The 24,117-nt window shown below is 41.3% G+C and overlaps 1 protein-coding gene across 2 annotated transcripts; it reads right to left on the bottom strand.

Annotated features, from left to right (window-relative positions):
- Positions 1 to 1,601: 1,601 nt before the first annotated feature.
- On the bottom strand, positions 1,602 to 14,390 carry tmem74b (transmembrane protein 74B). Of its 2 annotated transcripts, none has more exons than XM_047348860.1 (4): positions 14,291 to 14,390; positions 12,911 to 12,968; positions 11,638 to 11,916; positions 1,602 to 10,073 (listed from the first exon to the last, which is right to left on the bottom strand). In XM_047348860.1, the coding sequence occupies exons 3-4, from the start codon at positions 11,866 to 11,868 to the stop codon at positions 9,459 to 9,461; spliced, it is 846 nt and encodes a 281-aa protein (XP_047204816.1). In that variant the 5' UTR covers positions 11,869 to 11,916; positions 12,911 to 12,968; positions 14,291 to 14,390; the 3' UTR covers positions 1,602 to 9,458. The 2 variants fall into 2 exon arrangements, with proteins under 2 accessions (XP_047204816.1, XP_047204817.1); XM_047348861.1 differs by having other exon boundaries at positions 1,602 to 10,070.
- Between the last annotated feature and the right edge of the window lie 9,727 nt (positions 14,391 to 24,117).

Below are 24,117 nucleotides of genomic sequence, written 5' to 3'. Positions count from 1 at the left end.
TGTGAGTAATTTTGGTAGCTCAGCCACTCCTGGGGAGGTTCTCCACTGTTCCATGCTTTCTCCATTTGTGGATAATGGTTCCCGGTGTGGTTCACTGGAGTCCCAACACCTTAAAATGGCCTTGTAAGCCTTTCCAGACTGACTGGAAGCCAGTGACTTCATCATCTGCTCTTGATCTCTTTAAATCTGGTGTTTTAGCCTACTTCATGTTGTCAGATAGGTTCTGTTTAAGTAATTTCTTCATTCTCCAGGTCTGGCTGTAATTAGGCCTGGGTGAGGGTAGTGAAATGGAAGAAAGTGGTTAATCACAGTTGATTCATGATGAAAACGGCTTTGTGGATTCACTTAGGTTGTCTAGAAATTTGTTTTTATGATCTGAAACTTCTACGTGTGCCTACAAATGTTAAAACGGAAGAAATCAGCATCGTTAAGTCCACCGTATCGGTCTATGAACCCATGATGTGTTAAATTATAATGAGGAAGGAGCTTCTGCACCTGACTGGGAACCTCAGAGAGGAGAAGATTTCATTTTGTCTTGTGGCGGCCATGAGTCATCCTGACTGAAAACGTCTCTGAAATCATCATGAGTCATCAGAACCGCTGCCCTGATGACAAAGAAATCATGAGGAATTCAGAATCTGTTAAAAGACTGACGGCGAGAAACTGAGAAACGGTCTCTGATAAGTTTACCGCGAAATGACTGGAAGATTAAACAACCAACAAACTGTAGAGGCAGCCAGAAAGCAGTCCCTTAAATAAAAAAATAAATGACAGATTTTTTTCATTTTTGACAGAACCACAGAAAGTTAGCGGCAGTATCTCCCAGTCTAGGTTCTTGGGTCGTCCAGTTCTGCTTGCTTTAGATGCTTTCTTGCTCCACTTTGTTTAAATGCATTAAAGTTTTTTTCAAAACAGAAATAAAGATTTTGAATCTCTATTTTCATTAAATTCAGATGGTACTGTTTATTATACCAGGGTTTTTGTGTCATGGTTTAAAAATTCCAGAGATTATTTAATTTTTTTTTGTAGTTTTGTTCTGATCTTAATATTTTGTGATTTATTGGGGGTTTTTTGTTTGGCTCACCAAGGTTTTCTCTCTGTCGGTTTTCTGGTTCAGGCTCCCCTCTCAATCTGGTTTCTCGTCTTCCTGATGGTGTTACTGGGGTGTGTGTGTTGTTTTTTCCTTTTTAAATGGGTCATACGGGCAGTTGCCCAGGGTGGGTGGGAGGATGGGGGCGCACTGGAACCTGATAACTTATTTCTTTATCGGTCAATTGCACCTTGAACACGTTTTCTATTTTACGCATGTCTTGTCAATGGGGAAATGGCGCCCCTGCTGGCTTATATAAATAGGGAGACTGTTTTATGGGATGGCAGAAGGAGGGGCTTGCCCAAGGCACCATTCCTGCAAGAAGCGGCACTGGCCGGATGCAAAGGGTGTTTTGTTTTTTGTTTTTTTCTTGGTGTGATTAAAGTCTAGAGTTTCTTGTGTTTCTGCATCTGGGTTCTCTTCCGCTGAGTTTTTTCTTTCCCATTTTGATCCACTGCAAATAAAAATCAAGCTTAATTAATGGAAAATTAACGGCAGAGAGCCCGTTGGATTACAAACCACAGCAAAACAGAAACTTTATTGGTCACATAAACAAAATCAGACTTAAAAACCAGCATGATTACACACAGGATAAAGCTCATTAGTATGTACAGGAACAAGGCGTCAGAAGTTTACAGCATCACTCCAGTAACATGCAGTTTCAGTGGCCTCCTCAACCCTACACAGCAGTTTGGTTTGTAAATGAAGGACAGCAGAGATGAATCAACATTAATTTATCCGCAAAGTTGGAGAATATCTTTCAGCAGATGTGTTAAAGAACATTTGTTTTAAAAAAATGAATCTAATGTACATAATTCCAACATCATGATGGAGAAGTACCCTGTGCTTTTCCCCAAATACATCAACAAACAAATCAGACATCTGTGCAGCTGAAATAGTTCAAGACTGAGATGACTGTTCTCGTTTCTGCCAGTTCTTTTAGTTATACATCAAAAATCTGGCCTCAACGTCAGAAAAATGTGACTATAATCAAATAATCTGCATGCACATAAAACAAGCTTTTAAATGGAGGCAAATGTGCTATTTAAAAACCAACTATTTCCTTCGTATGATTAGTACTGAGATTATTTATGAGGTATTTTAAGTCACCTCTATGAAACGTGGTAGTTTTTAGAGAACAGGTGGTTTTAAACAAACTTCTGACAGTTTTAGGGTTAAATGTGAAGAATGTAGCTGTGAAAATAAAAGGTTTTTGTTTCCTTGTTGAAAGTTAAACTAAAACCCAGAAGTTTGACCTATCTGCAGAGACAGTCTATAGACCCTGAATATGTATTTATATTGTATAAAATATTTAGTTTTTTGATACTGAGTAAAACTCTCCCTCTGTTGGAAATTTAAAGCCAGTTCACTAAAATAAAATCTGATCAATAGTTTGTTTAAATTTCATATAAATGAGTCGTATGTTGTGCTAAATGTTTTACTCATTGTAATATATTAATAGTTGAAGATCTATTTTTTAAAAACATGCTATTCTTTAGGTCTTTTTATACAGCTCAACAAGGTTTTATGGTGTAAATTGACTAACATGTTTTATATTTTAATAAATAGATTTAAGATTTATCAGGTGCTACAAAAGTTACGTCAGGCCATCTGTAATTGTCTTATTATGCATTTAATTTCAAGGCTATAAATGTAGCTGCATTATTTGGGGAAATGTGACAAAAAAGGATTGAACCTTTAGTCATTTACTCAACTTAATGTGCATCTAAATAAATTCAAACAGCAACATTATTTTATTACAGTAATTCAAAAAACTAGAAATAATATATAAATGTAATACCCAGTGTTTACTTCTGTTCATTTTGATGATGATTATGGCTTAGAGCTCATTAAAATGTAAATTTCTCAGAGTATGACAATATTAAAAAGGTGAGTTGTCCAGCAGGCAGTGACTGAAGCCCCAACAGGTCATTGCTAAACAAGATGTTTGTTCACAGAGTGCTGTATCCACGATAGTACTGGAAAGTTTACCTGAAGGAAAAAGTTTGGTAGAAAAGGATTCACAAGAACATCAACTTTGGGAGGATTGTGAGGCAGAGCACTTCTTGGTTTAATGACCATGGTGGTACTGATGAGAGACCCCAGAACCAACAAAGCCCACGAAATGACATCCACTATTAAAGGAAGGCGGGCTCTCCAAACACCTCAGCAGAACCACGGGCTAATCACCTCCAGGCCACACCTCACTGATGCAGTAATTCATGCAAAATGAGGCCCGGCCCGGTACTGAGGAAATATTCATGTCATGGGCCTGGTTCTCAGTGGGTCCACATTTCTGTATCTAAACGTTTTGAGAAATTGGTCTTTCTGTTATATTTAGGTTTTAATTAGCTCTAAGCCCTAATCTTAAAAATTTACAACAATAAATGTTTGAAATGTATCTCTCTGCTTATATTAAATCTAAATAAGATTTACTGTTTGAAATAAAATACAGAAATAAATAAACTTTTCAATGATTTTCTAGTTTTTTAGATGCACCTGTATAGCAGAGTGGCAATAAAACTTGATTTATCTCAAGGTGGACATAATAATAAAAACGTATTTATACTATATTTTTTTTAATTAGCAGCTCCATTAATTCTGTTTATATGCCCATCAGAAACCATCCATCTTCTGTGAATTAGAACATTTCCTCTCTAAATAACCATCTATTAGGTTTGAACAATCGAGACAAACCAAAATAAGAACTTCTATATTTATGCATCGGTGTTTCTATGGCGACTGCTCTAAAATTATGTGACATTTGAATATGAGAATGACATGTTATTGTGATGGTGTGTGATGACACTGCAGTGCGCCACCTTCTGCATTACAGCTTCCAGTCGTACATTCATTGAGTCTCTGTGTAAAGAGTAACTGCTGCTGATCTGAGTCACTTCTGTGCATAAAGAAAGCATCCTGCAGGAGGATGTTTAATGTAAACCCTTCATTGTCTCTTCGCCATGACAACAAGGCGACCTTAAAAGGATTTCTCTTAAGCAGCGGGACAGGTCGTGATTTATAAGACAGAACCGGTGGTCGCAACCCTGCGCTCTGCTGAAGTGTCCTTGAGTATAACTCTGAATCCTAAGCAGCTGTGCTTCGGCTCACCTCTGGCATCTCAAGCAGGTTCGCAGCTGCAGCTGCATAAACATCTAGTCTGCAGCTCTTTTGAGCACTGAACAAACATTTATCTAACAAAAAGTCACCAAAGTCGTACGATAAGTTGCTCTTCTGTCTACTCATTTCATTTTATAAACCGCCTCACCTTTCTCATCTTTCATTGACCTCATGAAAACAGTCAGTAATGATTTGTTACACATCAAAGGTACACCAGAATCCTCAGCATCTATTTTCTTCCACTCGCAACATAAATTTCATACCACATTTCATGCTATCATACTGAAATTAAACATTTAATTTAATTAGATGGGAACTTCAACAGGATTTCTATTTTACAGTTTGTTTTCAAAAATCTGCAGTCTGTCAAAGAGGTGCTTTGTAGCAGCAGATTAATCATAATTTTATCAGTTGTTTTAGCCTCAGTAAATATTTGTCAGCACCTCAGGCTGCATGGTGGCCCAGTTGGCAGCAGTACTGCCTTGCAGCACGAAGGTCAGGGGTTTGAATCCCAGCTATCTGAAGGTTCTTTCTGCATGGTGTTTGCATGTTCTCTGTGGGTACATGCCTGTTAACTGGTCTCTAAATATCCCTTAGGTAGGAGACTGTTACCCTGTGATGGACTGGGACCTGTCCAGGATGTGCCCAGCCCAATGACAGTTAGAGGTAGGCACCAGACCCCAGCAACCCCACACAGACAAGAGGGTTTGGACGATGGATGTTAACGTTTCAAACTGTTTTAATGCTACATTGTTCTTCATCTGCTAAAACTGACCCACTTTAAAAGCGAATGCACTAGTTCCAGCAGGGTCATTGCATCCTGACAATCATGCGTGACTGAGGTATAGAGTTTCAGAAGTATTCACACATCTTGTGATGGAAAAACCTCAGCTGTCAACATGTTTTATTGGGATTTTATGTGGTAGACCAGCACAAAGTATGGCACAGCTGCAGACCTGCAAACACATGGCCGTCCACCTAAACTGATAGGAGAACATTAATCAGAAAAACTTTCAAGAGGCCCATGGTGACTCTGGAGGAACCACAAAGATCTACAGCTCAGGTGGAAGAACTTGTTGGAATACCAATTATGGGTAAAGTCCACCAGATTTTGGTGACTACTAACACATGCAATGCTTTCAAAGTTTGATTAGTAAAAAAAAGTTTAAAACGTTTTCCTTCCACTTCATAGTAACCTACAGTTTCTATCACATAAAATATGAGAAGGTTAAAAGGGTATGAATACTTTTGCCAGGTAATGTTAATGGATCAGCAGGTCTCCATATTATTTTCTGTACGTTTTATTCACTACTATGTGAATATTTGTCCGCTCTGTTTTTATGTTAATTCCCAGATGTAAATGTTTGCTTTGGGGATTCATTCCTTCCCAGAAAGATTGACTTTGAGGCTCCTAATCTGGAGGGTTTGGAGAGACTTTAAGAGATCGTCTGTCTCTCCTGTTTTGTCCTCACAAGGACTTTCCATGACATCTGAGAGATGCTTCACCCACGTTATAAATAGTCTCTCTCTCTCTGTGGTAACAGTCATTGTGCAGCAGAAAGAATGAAGATTGATTTACTGTCGTGTCTTTGGACAAGGCGCATCTCTTTGGTTCTGACAGGTAAACTAGAGAACCTGAAACGTGTATTTTGTGTTTTTAAACCAGCTAACATCCTTCAGTCCAATCTGACCTCCTCTGCTCTAGTTTTCATGAAAACAGACATTTAATGGTTAATTTTGAGCTCATTATTCATTCTTTGCATATAGAAAAGCTGTTGTAAGACTTCCAGAGTTTAAGTGAGTGTGCAGCAGGGAAAGGTCACTTCTTTCCTCTGTCAAACTAAGACAAACCAACCATTTAAAACATCAAATACAGAGAAAACATGACTCTGCAGACATAAAGGAGATCATTCCTAAACTCATTATCAGGGGAAGTCAGAGCATACAGTTGGAATAAAGTCTTCTTTGAATATGTTTTTACAAACGGTACAAAAAGCGGAGTTAAAAGCTGAAAATGCAGTTTTTGCACATTTTTCTGCTCACTGGACTGCAACGAACCCAGCGAGCAACTTAAAACATTATTTCCTACCTCTCCGTGCGCCCACCCTGCAGCGAACAGCAATAACATTTCTCTCCATCATTCTGCGTTTCCTCCACTAATTAGGACCTGCAGGCAGCTGCAGTTTTAATCTCACCAAAATGTAGCTGCTTTATGCTGTTAAAATCCTAATCTGGGACAGTTCATCCCTGCCGAGAGGCGAGCCAGGAGATCCGAGTGTGACTTCATCTGACAGCATCATTTCTCATTGTTTTCTAAACAAGCTAAGAATCTACCTCGTCCAGAATCTCATCATCCAGCAAAACTCTGCATCCTCATCCTCCTCTTCTTCACCTGAGCAGCCTCATCCTCACAGAGAAACGTTTCTCCAGCCCAGTTTCTGTCTGAACGTTCAGTCAAATATTACAAGATTTGTTTTATTGTTTTTAATTGTTCATCTCACAGCGGCCAGCTTGAGTTTTCATGAATGTTTCCCACATTTGCTCCTCTTCCCTGAAACAACACAGTAATGCTCGGTGACACTTCAGCAGACGAAGGAAATTTACCCAGCGACTGTTTAAAAAAGCTCAACATTAACCTACAGCAACAGAGATGCTCGGAGTTAACATCTCTGCTTTTGTAAACAACGAAGTTATACAATGTTTTAATTATCAGAAGCTAGTGACTTTTATAGTTTTAAATACTGTAAAACTAAACTGATTATTTAAATGCCAAAACAAATGTTTTCCTCTGCGAAAGTTTGATATTTACTGCTTTTGCTTGTTTTCAGATCTTACATTAAACTGGATCCTGAACATCAAATGAATGAAGCAGGCCTAAAATCTACAATTCATTCTTTAAAATCTGTCATCTATTCGGTTATTTGTCATATTATTGATCCAGTTATGACGTACATTCAGCTTCTTGATTTCTTTTGGTTCAGCTGTTTTGGTGTCCGTGAAGCTGATCTGGAGCTGCATATTTAGCCTCTGTTGGAGCTTCCCACCCCAGATCTCTGGATGAGCTCCTGTCTGTGTGCATTTCCAGTTAAAACTGTGTGAGTGTGGTGCACATCACAGCAAAGAGCTTCAGGTTTGTGAGTTTCTCACTGTAGGTTGGAATAACAAACGACCCGGTCAGCACCAAGCTGCAAAACTGGATGAATATATGTGTGTGTGTGTGTGTGTGTGTGTGGCTACATTACCCTTGGCTAACTGGTTCAAAATACACACTGGATTACATTAGCATAATATTATTAGTGTATACACAGTTTACAGTGTGTATACTCATTAAGGCATACTGTATCCTTATATGACATTAATATCATCAGTTTATATATCATACAGCAACAAAGAGGTATTATTAAAGGTTCATTCCACTGAAAAGCAGCTTTTTGTCCCAACGATGACACTGAGCTCACTTTGTTTCTTTCTCATGTTTTGTTTCTTCTTGAATTTATCGCTTTCATCTTCTTATTATAATCACTGGTGGTTTAATTCTGTTTTATTTGCTGAACTGAACTCAAGTGCAGTTTTGATGCACCTGTAAAGTATTTCATTTAGGGGTCTTTTAATGTTTCTGGTATTTTACTTTTAATTTCAGTTGGGTTCAGAGGGCATTGCTGGAGTGTTTAACACACAACATTCATGCAACAACTGCGGCTTATTTTGTAGATAAAACAGCAACGATATAAATATCATAAACTGTGAATCAAGAGTACAAAAAGATGAGGAGGTAAAGTTATTTTTCAGCCAAAATCTTCCAAAACTTGAACATTTGCTGCTTTTTAGTGTAAAGTCAAAGTTGTAAATTCACCAGATAAGCTTCATAAAAAAACATGGGTGCAGATTTTTTGCCATGATGGTCAAATTTGAGCATCAATACTACAAACACATTTTAAACACATTATTGCAGCACAATTAATGAAAAGGCTTTAATCTATTTTACACACTTTCTGAGTAGGAACTGTTCACCCCTAATTATAAAATCAGCTCCATCTGCACAGGTTTAATTATGAACCTGAAGTTTTCCAGTTTGATTGCAGTGATTCGCATCGGTCCGAGTGAAGATCTCCCTGATGCTGGTAGAGATGTTGCTGTTCAGCAAACAGGAGGCAACACTTTGGATGATGCAACACTGAAAATGTCACATGGGAGCTTCTCATAGTGAGAGAAATTTTTTTTACTGGAGGCTCAGATCACAGAGAGGTCAGCAGAGGTCATGGGAGACACGGGAGACAAGGGAGACAACTCCAGATCGGATCTGATCTTTTTGGACCGCTGATAAAAGGGTTTGTAAATAATGTGGAGAGTCGATAAACAGAAACCTGTTTTACTTCGGCTGCTCTTGGATGCCCCCTGCTGGCCACTGTGGACTAGTTTGCTTATGCCTCAGGCTGGCTTTGATATCCTATTTCACATCTCCAACAGGTCTGAAGCTCAACTTTGCCTTCTGAGAACAGAATGAAAACCAAACCAATGGGCTGAAGAAGGATGAACTATCCTGTCAGGGTCTCACTGGGTTCATATTGCTGCACATTTAAACAGTCTCCTTCAGGTTCTGCTCATGTTGGGTTTGTGGTTGAGATTCTGTTATGGCTGGTGGTGAGCGTAAATGTTGCCTCTGTTTACTTCTGTAAGAACAAGCAACAAGTCTGTCATTATATTTATTATTCAGATAATGAAAAGGTATTTCTATCTATTAGTTATAGATTTGTTGAATGTTTAATGGGATTTAAGGTTGTCTGTTTTCTTAAGGTTTGAAGTGTAGCTAAATGCATCTTTTTAGCCTCAGTTCATTCCTGCTTTCTGCAGCAAAGTTTCTAAATAATGTGCTTTTTATCATTTGAATATAATTAAAATACCAGGAAATATTATTGAGATTCTGATCTTTAATATCTAACCATCCATCTTTAAATGTGCTCTTATCCTTGCTCCCATTGGCTTACCTCTATCCTTTTTCCTGCTCAAGTCCTCACTTTTCAAGTCATAAATGCCTTGTGATTGGTTACATTAAATACCTTTTATCCTTGTTCATGTTTCTCCCAGCTGGGATGCTGGGATAAAGCTGGACTGCTGGAGCAAAAGCTGTGGGCTTACACGTCTCCTGTAGGAACCAACAGAGGACCTGCATCACCGTGGGTCCTCATGTTTCAACCGAACGCTCACTCGGTTGAAGGTAACACATCTGCAGACTGGATGGAGAGCAAAGTTAGACTCCACACGCAGCAGCTGAAGTAGAAGCAGGACCAGGCAGTCTGCCTGGTCCTGCTTCTGATCTCAAGTCCCTGCTAGACTCTGGCTGTAAATTATTCCGCATGTCGGCATGCTCCACCAGAAACTCCTCGCCTCCATCCATGCCATCACCTTCTCCGGTCGCCAGCTGCTTCATCCTCAAGTTAATGGAGCCATAAGTCCTTTTGGGCCGAACAAACGCCACCCTGCGCCGGTACATCTCCCCCCGGCAGATGGAAACCATGAGCAGGACAGACAGGAACATTCCCCCCAGAGTCAGCAGACCCAGGCCTGCGATGATGCACTTGTCCAGGTGGGAGCCCAGCTGGGCGTAGTACATCTCAAGCTTCTCCATCTGACGTGCTGACACAGAATCTGAATCCACTTTGGCCTCTCTGGGGATGGTGTAGGCAATGACCACCAGGACGATCCCGCTCACCAGGAACACCAGCGCCAGGATGAATCCGTAATCCACAGAATGATCGTCGGCTGGGCTGAACGCTGTGAATTCTCCACCGTCCTCCTGTCCTCCACCTCCTCCGGCACATCCTTCCTCCTCATCGTAAGACTGAGGAGAAACCTCCTGCTGCTGCTGGAAGGTAGCAAAATGGAATATGGAAAGGCAAAAAGAGGATGAATAAAGGAACAGAGAAGAAAGGAGAAACCCAGGATTAAAGAATAGAAAGACATGAAAGGACACAAGGGGAAAGGACAAATAAACAAGCAGTAATAAAAGGAAAGGAATTATAAATCAGTCAATAAATAAATAAATGAAGAATGTAGATGTAACATAGGATAAAAACGTAAAAGAAAAAGACAGCTGAATTTCTTGGCAGGCAGCCTCTCAGCAGCTTTTTACCTCCAGTCGGTCCTGTTCTGTTTTCCCTTCCTGTCAGACCTCCAATTCACTGGAAGCTCATATTTGGGATCTAGGACTCTGTTCTGGGTACTGTTTTCTATCTTCCTAATCAAAAACAACACAATGAAGCTGAACATGATCTCATTGTTACAGAAAACCACCCCTGAGCAAAAAGGCACTAAAGAAAAATGGTAAAAAAAGATTAAGGTCTAACACCTGACAGATTACAGGGCCCAAAATGGTCCCGGTCACAGAGAGTGTTGGGAGCACAGACCCAACACCCAAAGAATATAAATTTATCAGAACTGATCATGTTTTTTATTACCGCTGCATGATTGTCTAGTATCATGCAGCCCTAATGTAAGGTGTGTTATGGAGGAATTATTAAAGAGTCTTGATGAGAAGATCAAAAGCTTATTCATGAGGAGAGCAAGCTTAGATCACAGCATGTGCACCAGTGGGTCTGATCAGACACCCCATCATTAACCCAGTTTCACCACAGAGAGGTCACCGCTTTGTTTTACTGTAAGCATTGTCTTCTTTCTCTTGATGGAAACCAAGGCACAAAAGTTCACGTTTGGTTTCATCAGACCAGCACAGATTTTAGCCAGACCTGGCTTTGTTTTTTTATCCTGGACCCAACTCCTCAGTCCAGAAATATGGAGATTATCATCATATGTTAAACACTATAAATACTTACTGGAAATTCATGCAGCTCTTTTAGAGCTACTGCTTCCCTGACCACTTCCTGGCTTGTGCTTTTATGAATTTAAGGCAAATGTCCAGTTTTTGTCACTGAGCTCCGATACTTTGTACTATTACTGATCTGAAATGAAATCAAAAGGCGTTTTATGAAACTATTCGTTTGCCCACTTGTTCAACCAGGTTATCAGATCAGATTGGTTTGTTTGTTCAGTTGAATTGTACCTGAGATTTGTAAAAATAGAAAAAAGTTGGGAAATGATTTATCATTGTCTCTGTTTATGAGGAAGCTTCCTTGAATTTCACTGTGTTGGTATTAAAGCTGCCTCTAGTTTATTTACATATAAAACTATTTAAATTGTGTAATAAGTGAAATTCATACAATCAGCTCATTTGAAACAAACATTGGACCATAAACAATAAAGACAGAGGTGTAAAAATAATATAAAACAGCTTTCTGTGATGAGATCTGAACTTATTGAAAGTATAGAAGAAATGCTGGTAAAGCAAGCTGAGGCTCACTTTAAGATTACTGAGCTGAAATCAGAAAATAAACGCAAAAACAAGTAATCTTCCAGAGCCAAATCCCACTCACCTTACTGGTTCTTGACGTCGAAGGCTCATAAACCTCAGACGCAGCGGGACCCAGCTCATCCTCCTCAGGGTGATCCAGCTCCTCGTCCTGCTGGTAGGAAGCGTTCTCGAAGCCTCTGCCGGCACAGCCCAGCCCAGCTGCTGTCCAGGGTGCAGAGGTCACGGTAGTGGACGGGCCTTTCCGGCCTCCTCGCAGCTCACGGAGCTCCACAGCGTTCAGAGACGACTCCATCAGTGCCGGCTCATGTCTTCATTAAACCTCTGATCCACTTTGTCCGCACTAAATGAGTGGATTACAAAAGTTATTTAAAGTATTTACAGAAAAACTGTCTGCTTGTTTTCTGTAAGGTCAGGGGTCAACAGTAGCCTCATTTTTCTACAGTAATATTCAAAATATTACAATATGGGTTCCGATGAGGCTCGTTATTCAGATTAATTGTAAAAATAATCTTTAAACAGGAATTAAACATACTTTTGATTGACCACATTTCTGAATTAAAAAAGCCTATTTTATTGGTCTGATGTAATATTCTAATCTGAAATGTCATGTTTTCATTGGCTGGAAGCAGAAAATCTATCTATCTATCTATCTATCTATCTATCTATCTATCTATCTATCTATCTATCTATCTATCTATCTATCTATCTATCTATCTATCTATCTATCTATCTATCTATCTATCTATCTATCTATCTATCTATCTATCTATCTATCTATCTATCTATCTATCTATCTATCTATCTATCTATCTATCTATCTATCTATCTGCATCCAACTAGCTATATTTGCAATTAACACCTATTAGTCAAATTATATGCAATTGTATTTCCAATTTTTACAGCTTCAGTTGAAGCAACATTTCAACAAGAGTAATCAATTTTGAGCTATTTAACGTAAAGTATATTTATAGAATAAATAGATTTTTGTGCAGAAAAAAATCAACATGTAAGACTATATTTATGGGCTTTAGTCTTTTTATCCTCCCCAGAACAAGGCCCAGTATATATATATATATATACCTTTGATTATATATCTTCAACAAAAATCAAGGGTCCAGTTCTTAAATAAAAGCAGAACAAATTCAGAATACATGAAAGTAATTTTGTTCTCATTACTCAGACTGATGAACAGCAAGCTGATAAGCTAACAATAAGTATTTCTAAAGCATTTTCTAGGTCTGCTTTAATCAGGAATAATGCTGTTTTATTGCATTTGATTTTTTTCTCTGCAGGCCTGTTACAAGAAAAATTATAGTAATTTGCAGCTGTCTCACCTTTGAGGTTATTTAATTTCATGTTTCCTTCCTTTCAATACGCTGGCGGCGTCACTTCCTGTTGAGAAAAATGACAATAAGAAATCTCGAGTTACGTATCCTGTAAAAGAAAAGTTCTGTTTGCATTTTGCCCCGTTTTGGGTAAACAGCAAACATGTGACAGAAGGTCAGATTAGACCAAAATTAAACTTTTTTGCCCACATGCAAAATACCGTGAATGATGGAAATTGAACGCTGCCCATCAGCCTGAACACATCATCCCACTGTGATTTATGGCGGTGGCAGCATCATGCTGAGATGTTTTTTTATCACGAAAAGTGATCTGAATTGGATGGAGATAAATACAGGAGACATGGAGCACATGGAGACATTCAGTAGACAAAGCTGTATGTTTCCATCAAAGCATATTCAAGTGTTGGAACGGCCTAGTCAAAGTCCAGACATACATTTCACCTAAGAATCTGTTTTAATACTTAAAACGTGATGTTTACAGACGCTCTCCATCCAATCTGACTGAGCAAAATGTTAAAGGCCGGTAAAGACTTGCTGCTAAAGGTGGCTCCACATTAGAAGCTGATTTCCACAAAGTGAATCCTAACATAAAAAGCAGTTGCACCTATAGATATGGACAATGAAAGCAAAAGCAGTAGTCCCACAGGTAAGGTCCCTTATCTGAGCTGTTTAACACCCTGAGTCTTGTCTGGATCAGAAACAGCGTGATTATGAAAGCAGAGGTGAGAGCTGTAATCTACATAACAAGGCTGCAGTCTATCCCCCTGACACCACCCACCCTTTCATCAAGGCTGATGTAGGCTGTCAGAACCGCTCAACACCAGAAGGAACCCCAGTTTTTATGTCTGCAGCCGGTTGTTCTCCAGAAAGCTCCAGGCTTCAGTGGCCCACTGACATACTTCCTATTTATCAAACACATGGAGCCTAGGTGCCCATGAGCAAGGCGTTATTTGAGCCTGTGGCGCGGTCGTCACCCTCATAGTGACCTTGCGATCCGCCCATCTGCCAAGAATCTGGACCAAAACAGTCCGGCTGTGTGTGTTGGTGTGTGTGCAGAGAAATCAGCAGGAGCTGCAGCTGATAAACAGCACACCGACTAAAACGCTATTTATTACCCCACCAGGCGCCACATCACGGGGCTGATAGCGGACGGAGAGTCCGAGTCTGGGCAATATTGGACTCAAATCTAAGAAGAAGCGACATTTAACCGGAGGGAAGGCGCCGGGTTGGAGTAAGCATCCATGCAGGCTGACCGGCAGCATCCTTCCCGAACTGCATGTCAATAAGCGGCGTAGATGGGTTCAAACCTGAGCAGGAAAACCCAAGAGCTGGATGCTGGGAGCGATGGGAATGACTGCGGAGTCTTACCTGGAGCTGATGCCGAGACTGTGAGCTGGGAGGGCGGGTTCAGGCGGCTGGGAACGTCTTGCATCAGGAGAGATGGATGCTGCTGGAGGATGAGTGAGGAGGGTGGGGAGGGAGGGAGGGATGGAGGGAGGATGAGGACGGCGGGTGACACTGAACATGCGCAAAACCAGCTGCTTTTCAGGTTGGTGTCAGAAAGAGTCGGTGTCTGATGCCTTTTGACCCACATCACTCTAAATATCAGCAATATGAGGCTGCAGCGCCACCTACACACACCGAGTCTGTTTGCTCTGTTTCCATGAAGATTCATTGTTTAGGACACTAAATACGAACCAAATAAGTAGGTTTAAACGTTTTATAGGCGTTTTTTACAGAGGTGTCCTAAAAGGTCTCCTATAATTAATTTGTGTTTTTAAATTATAACTGAAGACTTTTTCTATTTTATTAGGGAGTTGGTGGAGCTGCAGCAGCCCCTTGTGGTCGCTGAAGGATATAGCAGCTTGAAATTAAACTAGCATCACCAAAGAACATCACGTATTGGATAATTTTAATAAACAGAAGTGCACTGCAGCACAGCTAGCTGCTACAGGACCTTAGAAAAGCAGCGGATTAAAACTCCATTAGCTACAGCTTCAAAAATGGGTGGATTGTTTAAGAAGTACTCGTACTCGTCTTCCGCTTTATCCGGGACCGGGTCGCAGGGGCAGCAGACTCAGCAGAGACGCCCAGACGTCCCTCTCCCCAGACACCTCCTCCAGCTCCTACGGGGGGAGCCCAAGGCGTTCCCAGGCTAGCCGAGAGACATAGTCCCTCCAGCGTGTCCTGGGCCGTCCCCTGGGCCTCCTCCCGGTGGGACATGCCTGGAACACCTCCCGAGGAAGGCGTCCAGGAGGCATCCGGGAAATAGATGCCCGAGCCACCTCAACTGGCTCCTCTCGATGTGGAGGAGCAGCGGCTCTACTCTGAGCCTCTCCCGGATGGCCGAGCTCCTCACCCTATCTCTAAGGGAGTGCCCGGCCACCCTACGGAGGAAGCTCATTTCAGCCACTTGTATCCGGGATCTTGTTATTTTGGTCATGACCCAAAGTTCATGGCCATAGGTGAGGGTAGGAACGTAGACCGACCGGTAAATCGAGAGCTTCGCTTTTCGGCTCAGCTCTCTCTTCACCACAACGGACCGGCACAGTGACCCCATTACTGTGGCAGCCGCACCGATCCGTCTGTTGATCTCCTGCTCCATTCTTCCCTCACTCGTGAACAAGACCCCGAGATACTTGAACTCCTCCACTTGAGGCAGGAACTCCCCTCCAACCTGAAGAGGACAAGCCACCCTTTTCCGGTCGAGAACCATGGCCTCGGACTTGGAGGAGCTGATCTTCATCCCAGCCGCTTCACACTCGGCTGCGAACCACCCCAGTGCATGCTGTGGGTCTTGGCTAGAAGGGGCCAGCAGAACCACGTCATCGGCAAAAAGAAGAGACGAAATCCTCTGGTCCCCAAACCAGACCCCCTCCGGCCCTTGGCTGTGCCTAGAAATCCTGTCCATAAAAGTTATGAACAGGACCGGTGACAAAGGGCAATTCCGCCGGAGTCCAACACGCACCGGGCACAGGTCCGGCTTAGTGCCGGCAATGCGAACCAAACTCCTGCTCCGCTTGTACAGAGACCGGATGGCCCCTAGTAAAGGGCCCCCGATTCCATACTCCTGGAGCACCCCCCACAGGGCATCATGAGGGACACAGTCGAATGCTTTCTCCAGGTCCACAAAACACATGTGGACCGGTTGGGCAAACTCCCATGAACCCTCGAGTACCCTGTAGAGGGTATAGAGCTGGTCCAGTGTTCCACGGCCAGGACGAAAACCACACTGCTCCTCCTGAAGCCGAGGTTCGACTATCGGCCGGACTCTCCTCTCCAATACCCTGGTGTAGGCCTTACCGGGGAGGCTGAGGAGTGTGATCCCCCTGTAGTTGGAACACACCTTCCAGTCACCCTTCTTATGTAGGGGGACCACCACCCCATTCTGCCAATCCAGAGGCACTGTCCCCGACCGCCACGCAATGTTGAAGAGGCATCAACCATGACAGCCCCACAACATCCAAAGACTTGAGGTACTCAGGGCGGATCTCATCCACCCCCGAAGCCCTGCCACCGCAGAGCTTTTTAACCACCTCGGTGACTCCAGCCTGGGTGATGAAAGAGTCCAACCCCGAGTCCCCACCCTCTGTTTCCACCACGGAATGCGTGATGGCAGGATTGAGGAGATCCTCGAAGTACTCCTTCCATTGCCCGATAATGTCCCCAGTCGAGGTCAGCAGCTCCCGACCCCCACTGTAAACAGTGTTGGCGAAGCACTGCTTCCCCCTCCTGAGGCGCCGGACGGTTTGCCAGAATCGCTTCGGGGCCAACCAGTAGTCCTTCTCCATGGCCTCACCGAACTCCTCCCAGGTGTTTAAGAAGTGTTTATTCGTTTTCACCATGTGGAACAAATTTTTGCTTTTTTTATTATTATTCTTTTTTGCTGTAATATAGAATAAAAAAGAATATTACAAAAAACCATGGGCATCATCTTCATGAGACTGTCCTACAACAACAGAGAGTCTTTAGTCAGAGGCTTCTTCAGATCTGCTGTAAGATGAACCACTACAGGAGATCCTTCGGGCCCACAGCCATCAGCATCTACAACAATTACTTGATACTTTTAGTTGCAGCAACATTTAATTTCTTCTTGGCATTAATAAAATACATTTTTAATTGAACTGAATTAAAAGTTGCCAGAATAAAGGGCCATCCAGTGAGTCATTTGCTGCCAGTGTTTTCTGGTATTAACTCTGATTTATGTTTAAATTGAAATATTTCATTAGCTTTAAAAACAAGCTCCATCCAAGCAGACTGTAGCTGGATGGAGATTGTGGCTCAGATATATGGGGATAAGGTTTCAATTAATGACGCATCAAAATCCAGAGGAAGAACTTCCTAAGCAGGGCTAAAGAAGTTTTGGGCTAAACAACAGCAACACAAGCTTTTCTTGGTACCATCAACTATTTCCTCTCAGTCACCTTTGTCAATAAATCTCTGATGTTTAATGGTAAAGTGTGAAAGATGTGGAAAACCCATAAAAATGGCTTGAATATTGTTCTCTTTCCATAGGGTAGAAAGTGATGGTGGGGCATGCATGAAGTAGGCCATTTAAAAAAATCTGTTTTCTATAATTCTCCGCTTGAAAATAACATTCCTTTGTTAATTTGCATGTGTGGGGAAAGGTCCAATAAGAACAAATCCATCATGCAGTGTTACAGGCCTGCAGAAAAACATGTTCTCGCTTTTATTCTTAATTAGCTATTCTAATTAGACTTTTGCTTTAAGTCGATTGACAAAAATATAACTACAAATAATACAGAGCGATATGTTGAGTGGAAACATCTTCATGTCAACATGCACTCACTGGTCAATTAGTCAGGAACCTTTGCTCAGTTGTTTGGGAGAAACTCTGCATGTAAGCATCTAGACATGAAGAGTAAAGACCTTTAATCTTGTTAGTTCAGAATCAGAATCAGCTTTATTGTCAAGTTTGTACACAAACAACGAATTTGACTCCTGTACACTTTGCTCTCTGGTTTTTGTTTTTTATATTACAGAATATACATATTTACAATGTACAATATACACATATATAAATAAAAAGGTGCATTTGCAACATCTGTATGCTGTTGTTCTGTACTCTATTAAATGTTCATCAGAGAAACAGCCTGGGGGAAGAAACTGTCTCTGTGGCGGCTGGTTTTAGTAAACAGTGCTCTGTAGCGCCACCTGAAGGTAAAGCTCTGAACAGTTTATGTGCAGGATGTGTGGGGTCGGCAGAGATTTTAGCAGCTCTTTTCCTGACCCTTGACCTGTATAAGTCCTGGATGGAGGGAAGGTCAGCCCTGATTATTCTCTCTGCATTCCTGATTATTCATTGCAGTCTGGATCTGTCCTGTTTTGTGGATGATCCAAACCACACTGAGATGGATGAAGACAAGACAGACTGAATGATGGCAGTGTAGAAGATGACCAGCAGCTCCTGTGGAAAGTTGAACTTCTTGAGTTGCCTCAGGAAGTACAGTCTCTGCTGGACCTTCTATCGAACAGTGTCTATGTGTGAAAACCATCTCAGGTCCTCAGAGATGGTGGTTCCTAAGAACCTGAAGTGGTCCACAGCTGACACGGTGTTGTTGAGGATGGTGTGGGGGGTGTATGGTGGTGGTGTTCTCCGAAAGTCCACCACCATTTCCACAGTCTTGAGTGGGTTCAGTTCAAGGTAGTTCTGACCGCACCAGTGTACCAGCTGATCCACCTCCTGTCTGTATGCAGACTCATCACCGTCCTGGATCAGTCCAATGACAGTGGTGTCATCTGCAAACTTAAGGAGTTTCACAAACGAGTCCGATGAGGTGCAGTCATTTGTGTACAGAGAGAAGAGGAGTGGGGATAGAACACACCCCTGGGGGGCACCAGTACTTATTGATCTGGATCAGGAGAAGATGCTCCCCAGTCTCACCTGCTGCTGTCGGTCCGTCAGGAAGCTGTTGATCCACTGACAGGTGGAGGCTGGGACGTTGAGCTGTGTGAGCTTCTGGTGGAGGATGTCTGGTATGATGGTGTTGAAGGCCGAGCTGAAGTCTACAAACAGGATCCTGGTGTACGTCCCTGGGTGGTCGAGGTGTTGCAGGATGAAGTGTAGACCTAAGTTAACAGCATCATCTGCCGACCTGTTTGCTCGGTAAGCAAACTGCAGAGGGTCCAGCAGGGGGCCTGTGATGTCTTTCAGGTGCTTCAACACCAGCCGCTCAAAGGATTTCATGACCACAGACGTCAGGGCTACAGGTTAGCCTAACAAGTACACACATGTATTTATTATTGTTAAATTAATTATACAAACTTAAATGAGAGCCACTTTACAGTTTATCTGGTATAACCAGATAACCATAGGTGTGCATGGTTGTGTGTCGCCCTGCGATGGGCTGGTGACCTGTCCAGTGTGTGACCCGCCTCTCGCCTGTAGATTGCTGGTGATAGGCAATTAAGATATGATTCTTATCAGATGTAAAACAAATTAGAGAACAGTTTTTGTGTAGTTAAATAAAAAAATAAAAAAAAATAAAAAAAACGACCTATGATTTAAACAAATAAGTCATAAAAACAACTTAAAATATATGCAACATTTGGACAAAAACACAGAAAAAGCAATTTTAAACACAAAAAAACTGGAAAATGCATTTAAGATCGTCCAAACATGAATCGCTCTCAGAAAGGAAAAACCTGTTTTGCATTGAAATCAACCTGCATGAACGTTACCATAGCAACACATATGTAGTGCACACTATCCTAATAAACCAGTTGGTTTCTGTCCTCTGTCTGCTGCTGTGATGTCCTTGATTACAAAAGGCCTGCAGCAAACACGGAGCACGCTTTTATTTCTCAGCTTCAGACACAAAAGGCCTGAATGCATTGCAGAAGACATGAGATAACAAAGAAAGGATAAAAATAAAGCAAATGGTTTCCTCCTGCTGGCAGTTGATCCTTCTGTTGAGGAGCAGATGATGTCTGTAAATGTCTGTAAGCCGAGAAATCTCGAATCCTCTTAATCACACCTTCCTGCGTTACCATGAACCCTCACTCTGTGGGCTGATTTAGTTTCAGTCTGACAGCCTCTAGTTTAACTGGTGATTAATCCTCCTCTGAAAATAGAGCCAACAAATGCATGAACGGTCTCTGTTCCAGCAACATTAATTAAAAACTGCAGTAAGTATTATTGAGGTCTTATGTGTCGACCTTCTTATTACAGTCAATGATCACATAATTTTTCATCAGGTCAAATCTCTAACAAAAAATTAGTTTTTCTTTGGATTCCTTGCATCTGAAGGCGGGAATGTTTTTAGTTTTGAACAATGTGTAAAAAACGCAGTTCAGAGGTATTTAAACAACGTACTTCCTGGAGAAATTCTCCTGTTTTTTTAACTCAGGGTGGAAGGAAACATTTTTTTAATGGGAATATAATTTCTTATCCCCTCAGTCTGTCAAACTATTTCCAAAATGTTATGATTGGATAATTCAAAAGCAAAAAGATTCAAGACACAAAAGATTCAAGACTTTTTCAAAATGATAAAAAATCCCTGAACTTTTTACCCAATAGTCACTTTATTACCAAACACCTACATATATTTAATTGCATAAATGGCAAATAAACAAGAGAGAATCTGTTGACAGGACAATTATCAGTGGTGCACTCCACAAATAAGTGATTGACAAAGAGAAAGCAATTGTTTAAAGAAAGTCATATAAAGTCCACTTATGCATGTAACCAGAAGCCATGTAGGAGACACATCAAACATGTGGCAGGAGGTGGACTATAATCTGAACCAGCAACAGTGAAGCATGGTGGTGGCAGCATTATGCTGTCTCCAGAAAAAACAGGGAAGCTGGTCAGAGTTGATGGGACAATGGATGGAAATCAATCCCTGAAGAAAAGACTGCAAAGGGTCACAATGACAACCCCAAACATACAATCAGAGCTACGATGGAATGGTTTAGATCAAATCATATTCATATGGCATAATGGCCTAGTTAAAGTCCAGACCTAAACCCCATTGAAAAATGTTGGCAGGACTTGAAAATTGATGTTTACAGATGTTCCTCATCTGATCTGACTGAGCTTGATCTATTCAGCAAGAAAACCATTTTAGTGTGTAGATGTGCAAAGCTGGTAGACAGAAACGCCAAAACATCTGCAGTTATAACTGCAGTAAAAGCTGGATGCAGAAAGCGCTGAGTCAGGGGGCTGAATACATGTGCATGCCACACTTTGTAATAAAATAATAAATAATCCTTTCTCTTCCTCTTCACAGTTATGCACTACTTTGAGTTGGCCAAGCACAGAAAATATCAATAAATTACTTTGAGCTTTGTAGTTATAATGTGAACACTTTTTAGGAGAATAAATACTTTTACCAGGTGCTGTTATTTTCTTCTTCTGCTTTGATAAAATGTAATGACATTTTTTTAAAAACATTTGAGAAGTCTAGAGAAATACTGATGAACATGACCTTAAACTATCCCAGAGTCCAGCAGTGTGGACGCTGGCAGAGAAGCGAGGGATGACTCAGGACTCTTGTTCAGTAAGGTTTATCCAGGCTCAGACTGCAACACTGATTGGAAACTACAGGCCTCAGTTAGCATCATGTTATATTTAAAAATCTTTGATGGTAAGAAAAACAACTGATTGTGTTTGGTTCATCTGGCCAGTCAAGGAAACATTCGTGTTTAATTCTTTCTGTCCTCTGATTCAGCCGAAAATGAGTCCGAATTTTCTCAGTTAGGAAACGCTGAAGCCACTGCTCTGTCTCTCAGAGAAGGATCTGTTGGAGGGAAGCAGCAGCCTGTGAAATGCTGAATTTTGTCACGGCAGCCTGTCTGCAACCTCGTGTGGATCATCACCCTCATCTTCTGCAGATGAAAGGTCAGGTGAAGTGTTGCAGCACAGAAAGATCACAGGTTGGATCACAGGCAGCTCCTTGGAGAACTGATCCAAATGCTAATTATAGTTTTTAGATGGTATCAACTGCAGTATTAAACTCTTCAGGTCTGGATGTTATGGAACCTGCATGAAAAACGCGATCATTGAGGAACTTTTAAAAGTTTCTTTATTACAAATCAACTCTGACTAGTTGTATCCCTTTCCTGATGAAGCCGTCATCAGCTAGCGCTGCTATTAACTGTTTACTCTTTGTTTTTCCTTCCCATAAAAAAACATTCGAGACCCAGAGCTTCTGGTTTTAGTCTGGCTCTTTCCTGTCCACTCAACCCCCAGGAGGCGGTGGCAGATGGCTGCTGGTTCCAAGCCCGGCTCAGATTCTGCTCCACTGCTGCCATATTGCTCAGGAGGAGGGATTGCTACAAAGTCAATGACTCGATGCAACCAGATGGCTAAATTAATTAGATGTTTGTTGATCAACTGAAACTTTTACTGTGGTATTTTAGTTTAAATCAAATTACATACAATCAAAATAACTGATGTGAATTACAGGTATGGATTTGTATGAAACCTGTTTTTTTCCGTGTGACCCGGGGGCCATTTCTGGCCCTTGGAAAGATGCTGTACCCCCCAACATTTCTATCTTAAAACAGAAATGATGAGGTACAACACAAACATTGTTCTTTTATTAGTAATGTTTGTTTATGCTTTTATTTAATTTCATGGAGTATGGAAGCACAAACATCCGGTGATGTTTACTAAAACCCATGTTTATCCATATTCAACCCACTGTCCATTCTAGGTGATGAGAACAGACAACTTCCAGACCTACAAAATAGAGAACGTTCCACCCCAAAAATGAGGAACCTGCATGATTTTGTTTTCCAAAAAGGCAAATGTATGAACCCCTTTTTTTGTTTCAGATCTACTAAGATTTACAGATCTTTCCATCTTTTCTGTCCTCTGTTTGGGATATAATCAATCACATATTAAGAAGGGAATTTGAAGTAGCATTTAACCTAACAGTCATGTTTTTGAACTGTCCGTAGAAGAACCAGTAAAGAACCCAAGGATGCACGGGGAGAGCCTGCAAACTCCATGCAGAAAGACCCCGGGCTAGGATTTAAACCCAGGACCTTCTTGCTGCAAGGCAGCAGTGCTACCAACTGCATCACTGTGCAGAAGATAAGTCATCCTCTTACACACACAAACACCAGGATTAAAACATTTGTGGGAAAATAATAGAAACCTGGACGAACAGATGAGTAATTAACAGGCTGCCAGGTCCAAGGCCAGAACATGGAGTATCTGGATCTGGGTAAAACAACACAGATACCAAACAACTGTCATGGGACCTGATGGTCATAAACACATGCAGCATGTTATAGGAGCTCAGCAGCCTTCATGCCAAGCTATAATATGAGCTACAACATTTAATTTTCCTTTGGTATTAAGGTTTTTTGAACTAAATGAATTGAAGCTAAGTGCTTTCCATTGTATCAATAGATTTTAATAGTTTCAGCTTCTCCTACTGTTAATGTTTGCTTTCTGCTCACTGGTTTTGTCGTCTGCTGTGTATCAGAAACCCTTTTACTACATTTACTAGTTCTTTGTCCATTTTCTGGAGTCAGGATTTATTGTTCATAAGCTCCAAACACATCCAGAAAAAAACAAAGGTGAGTTACGCCTGTGGATCTACAGGCTTCAGGTTGTCTTCACTACAACGTTTGGTTGGTAGAGTTCATACTGTTTTCTAAATGTGTTTCTTGAACACATAGAAGGTATGATCAATATTCTGTATGTATGCATATAACACCAGTGATCCACAATTCTGGCCCAGAGTAAATATGTTAGATTCCTAAGAAATGTCTCAACGAGACTTTCTTTCAGTTTTTTTAAAAACTGTCTTCATGAAAAGTTCTTTAAGCCTTCGAAAGTCATTGAGGTCACATAAGTGTTTTCAGAAAGAAAAAAAAACCAAACTTGGCAAATAACTCATTTTTAAATTCATGATCCAATCATTTTTTATAGTCATAAGTTATAAAAAAAAAAACAAGAAACTTCCTTAAATATCCTAATACTGGCGATGGAGAGAGGACTGTTGATTTGGTAGCATCACTGCATAGAAGGATCGATGCTGTGGGACAGTCTGGTGGTTCTGGCACAGATAGATCAACATCTTCTCCCAGAGGGCAGCAGATGGAACCAGTGATGTGCAGGGTGATGCTGATCATGCAGGTTGTTGTGCAGTTTACGTAAACAGCACCCGGTGAAGATGGTGCTCTGGTTCTGGAGAACTGACCCAATCACTTTCAGC

The sequence above is a fragment of the Girardinichthys multiradiatus genome, chromosome 20 (genome assembly GCF_021462225.1).
Source record: "Girardinichthys multiradiatus isolate DD_20200921_A chromosome 20, DD_fGirMul_XY1, whole genome shotgun sequence".
Taxonomy (NCBI): domain Eukaryota; kingdom Metazoa; phylum Chordata; class Actinopteri; order Cyprinodontiformes; family Goodeidae; genus Girardinichthys; species Girardinichthys multiradiatus.
This window is presented reverse-complemented; position numbering and strand designations above follow the sequence as displayed.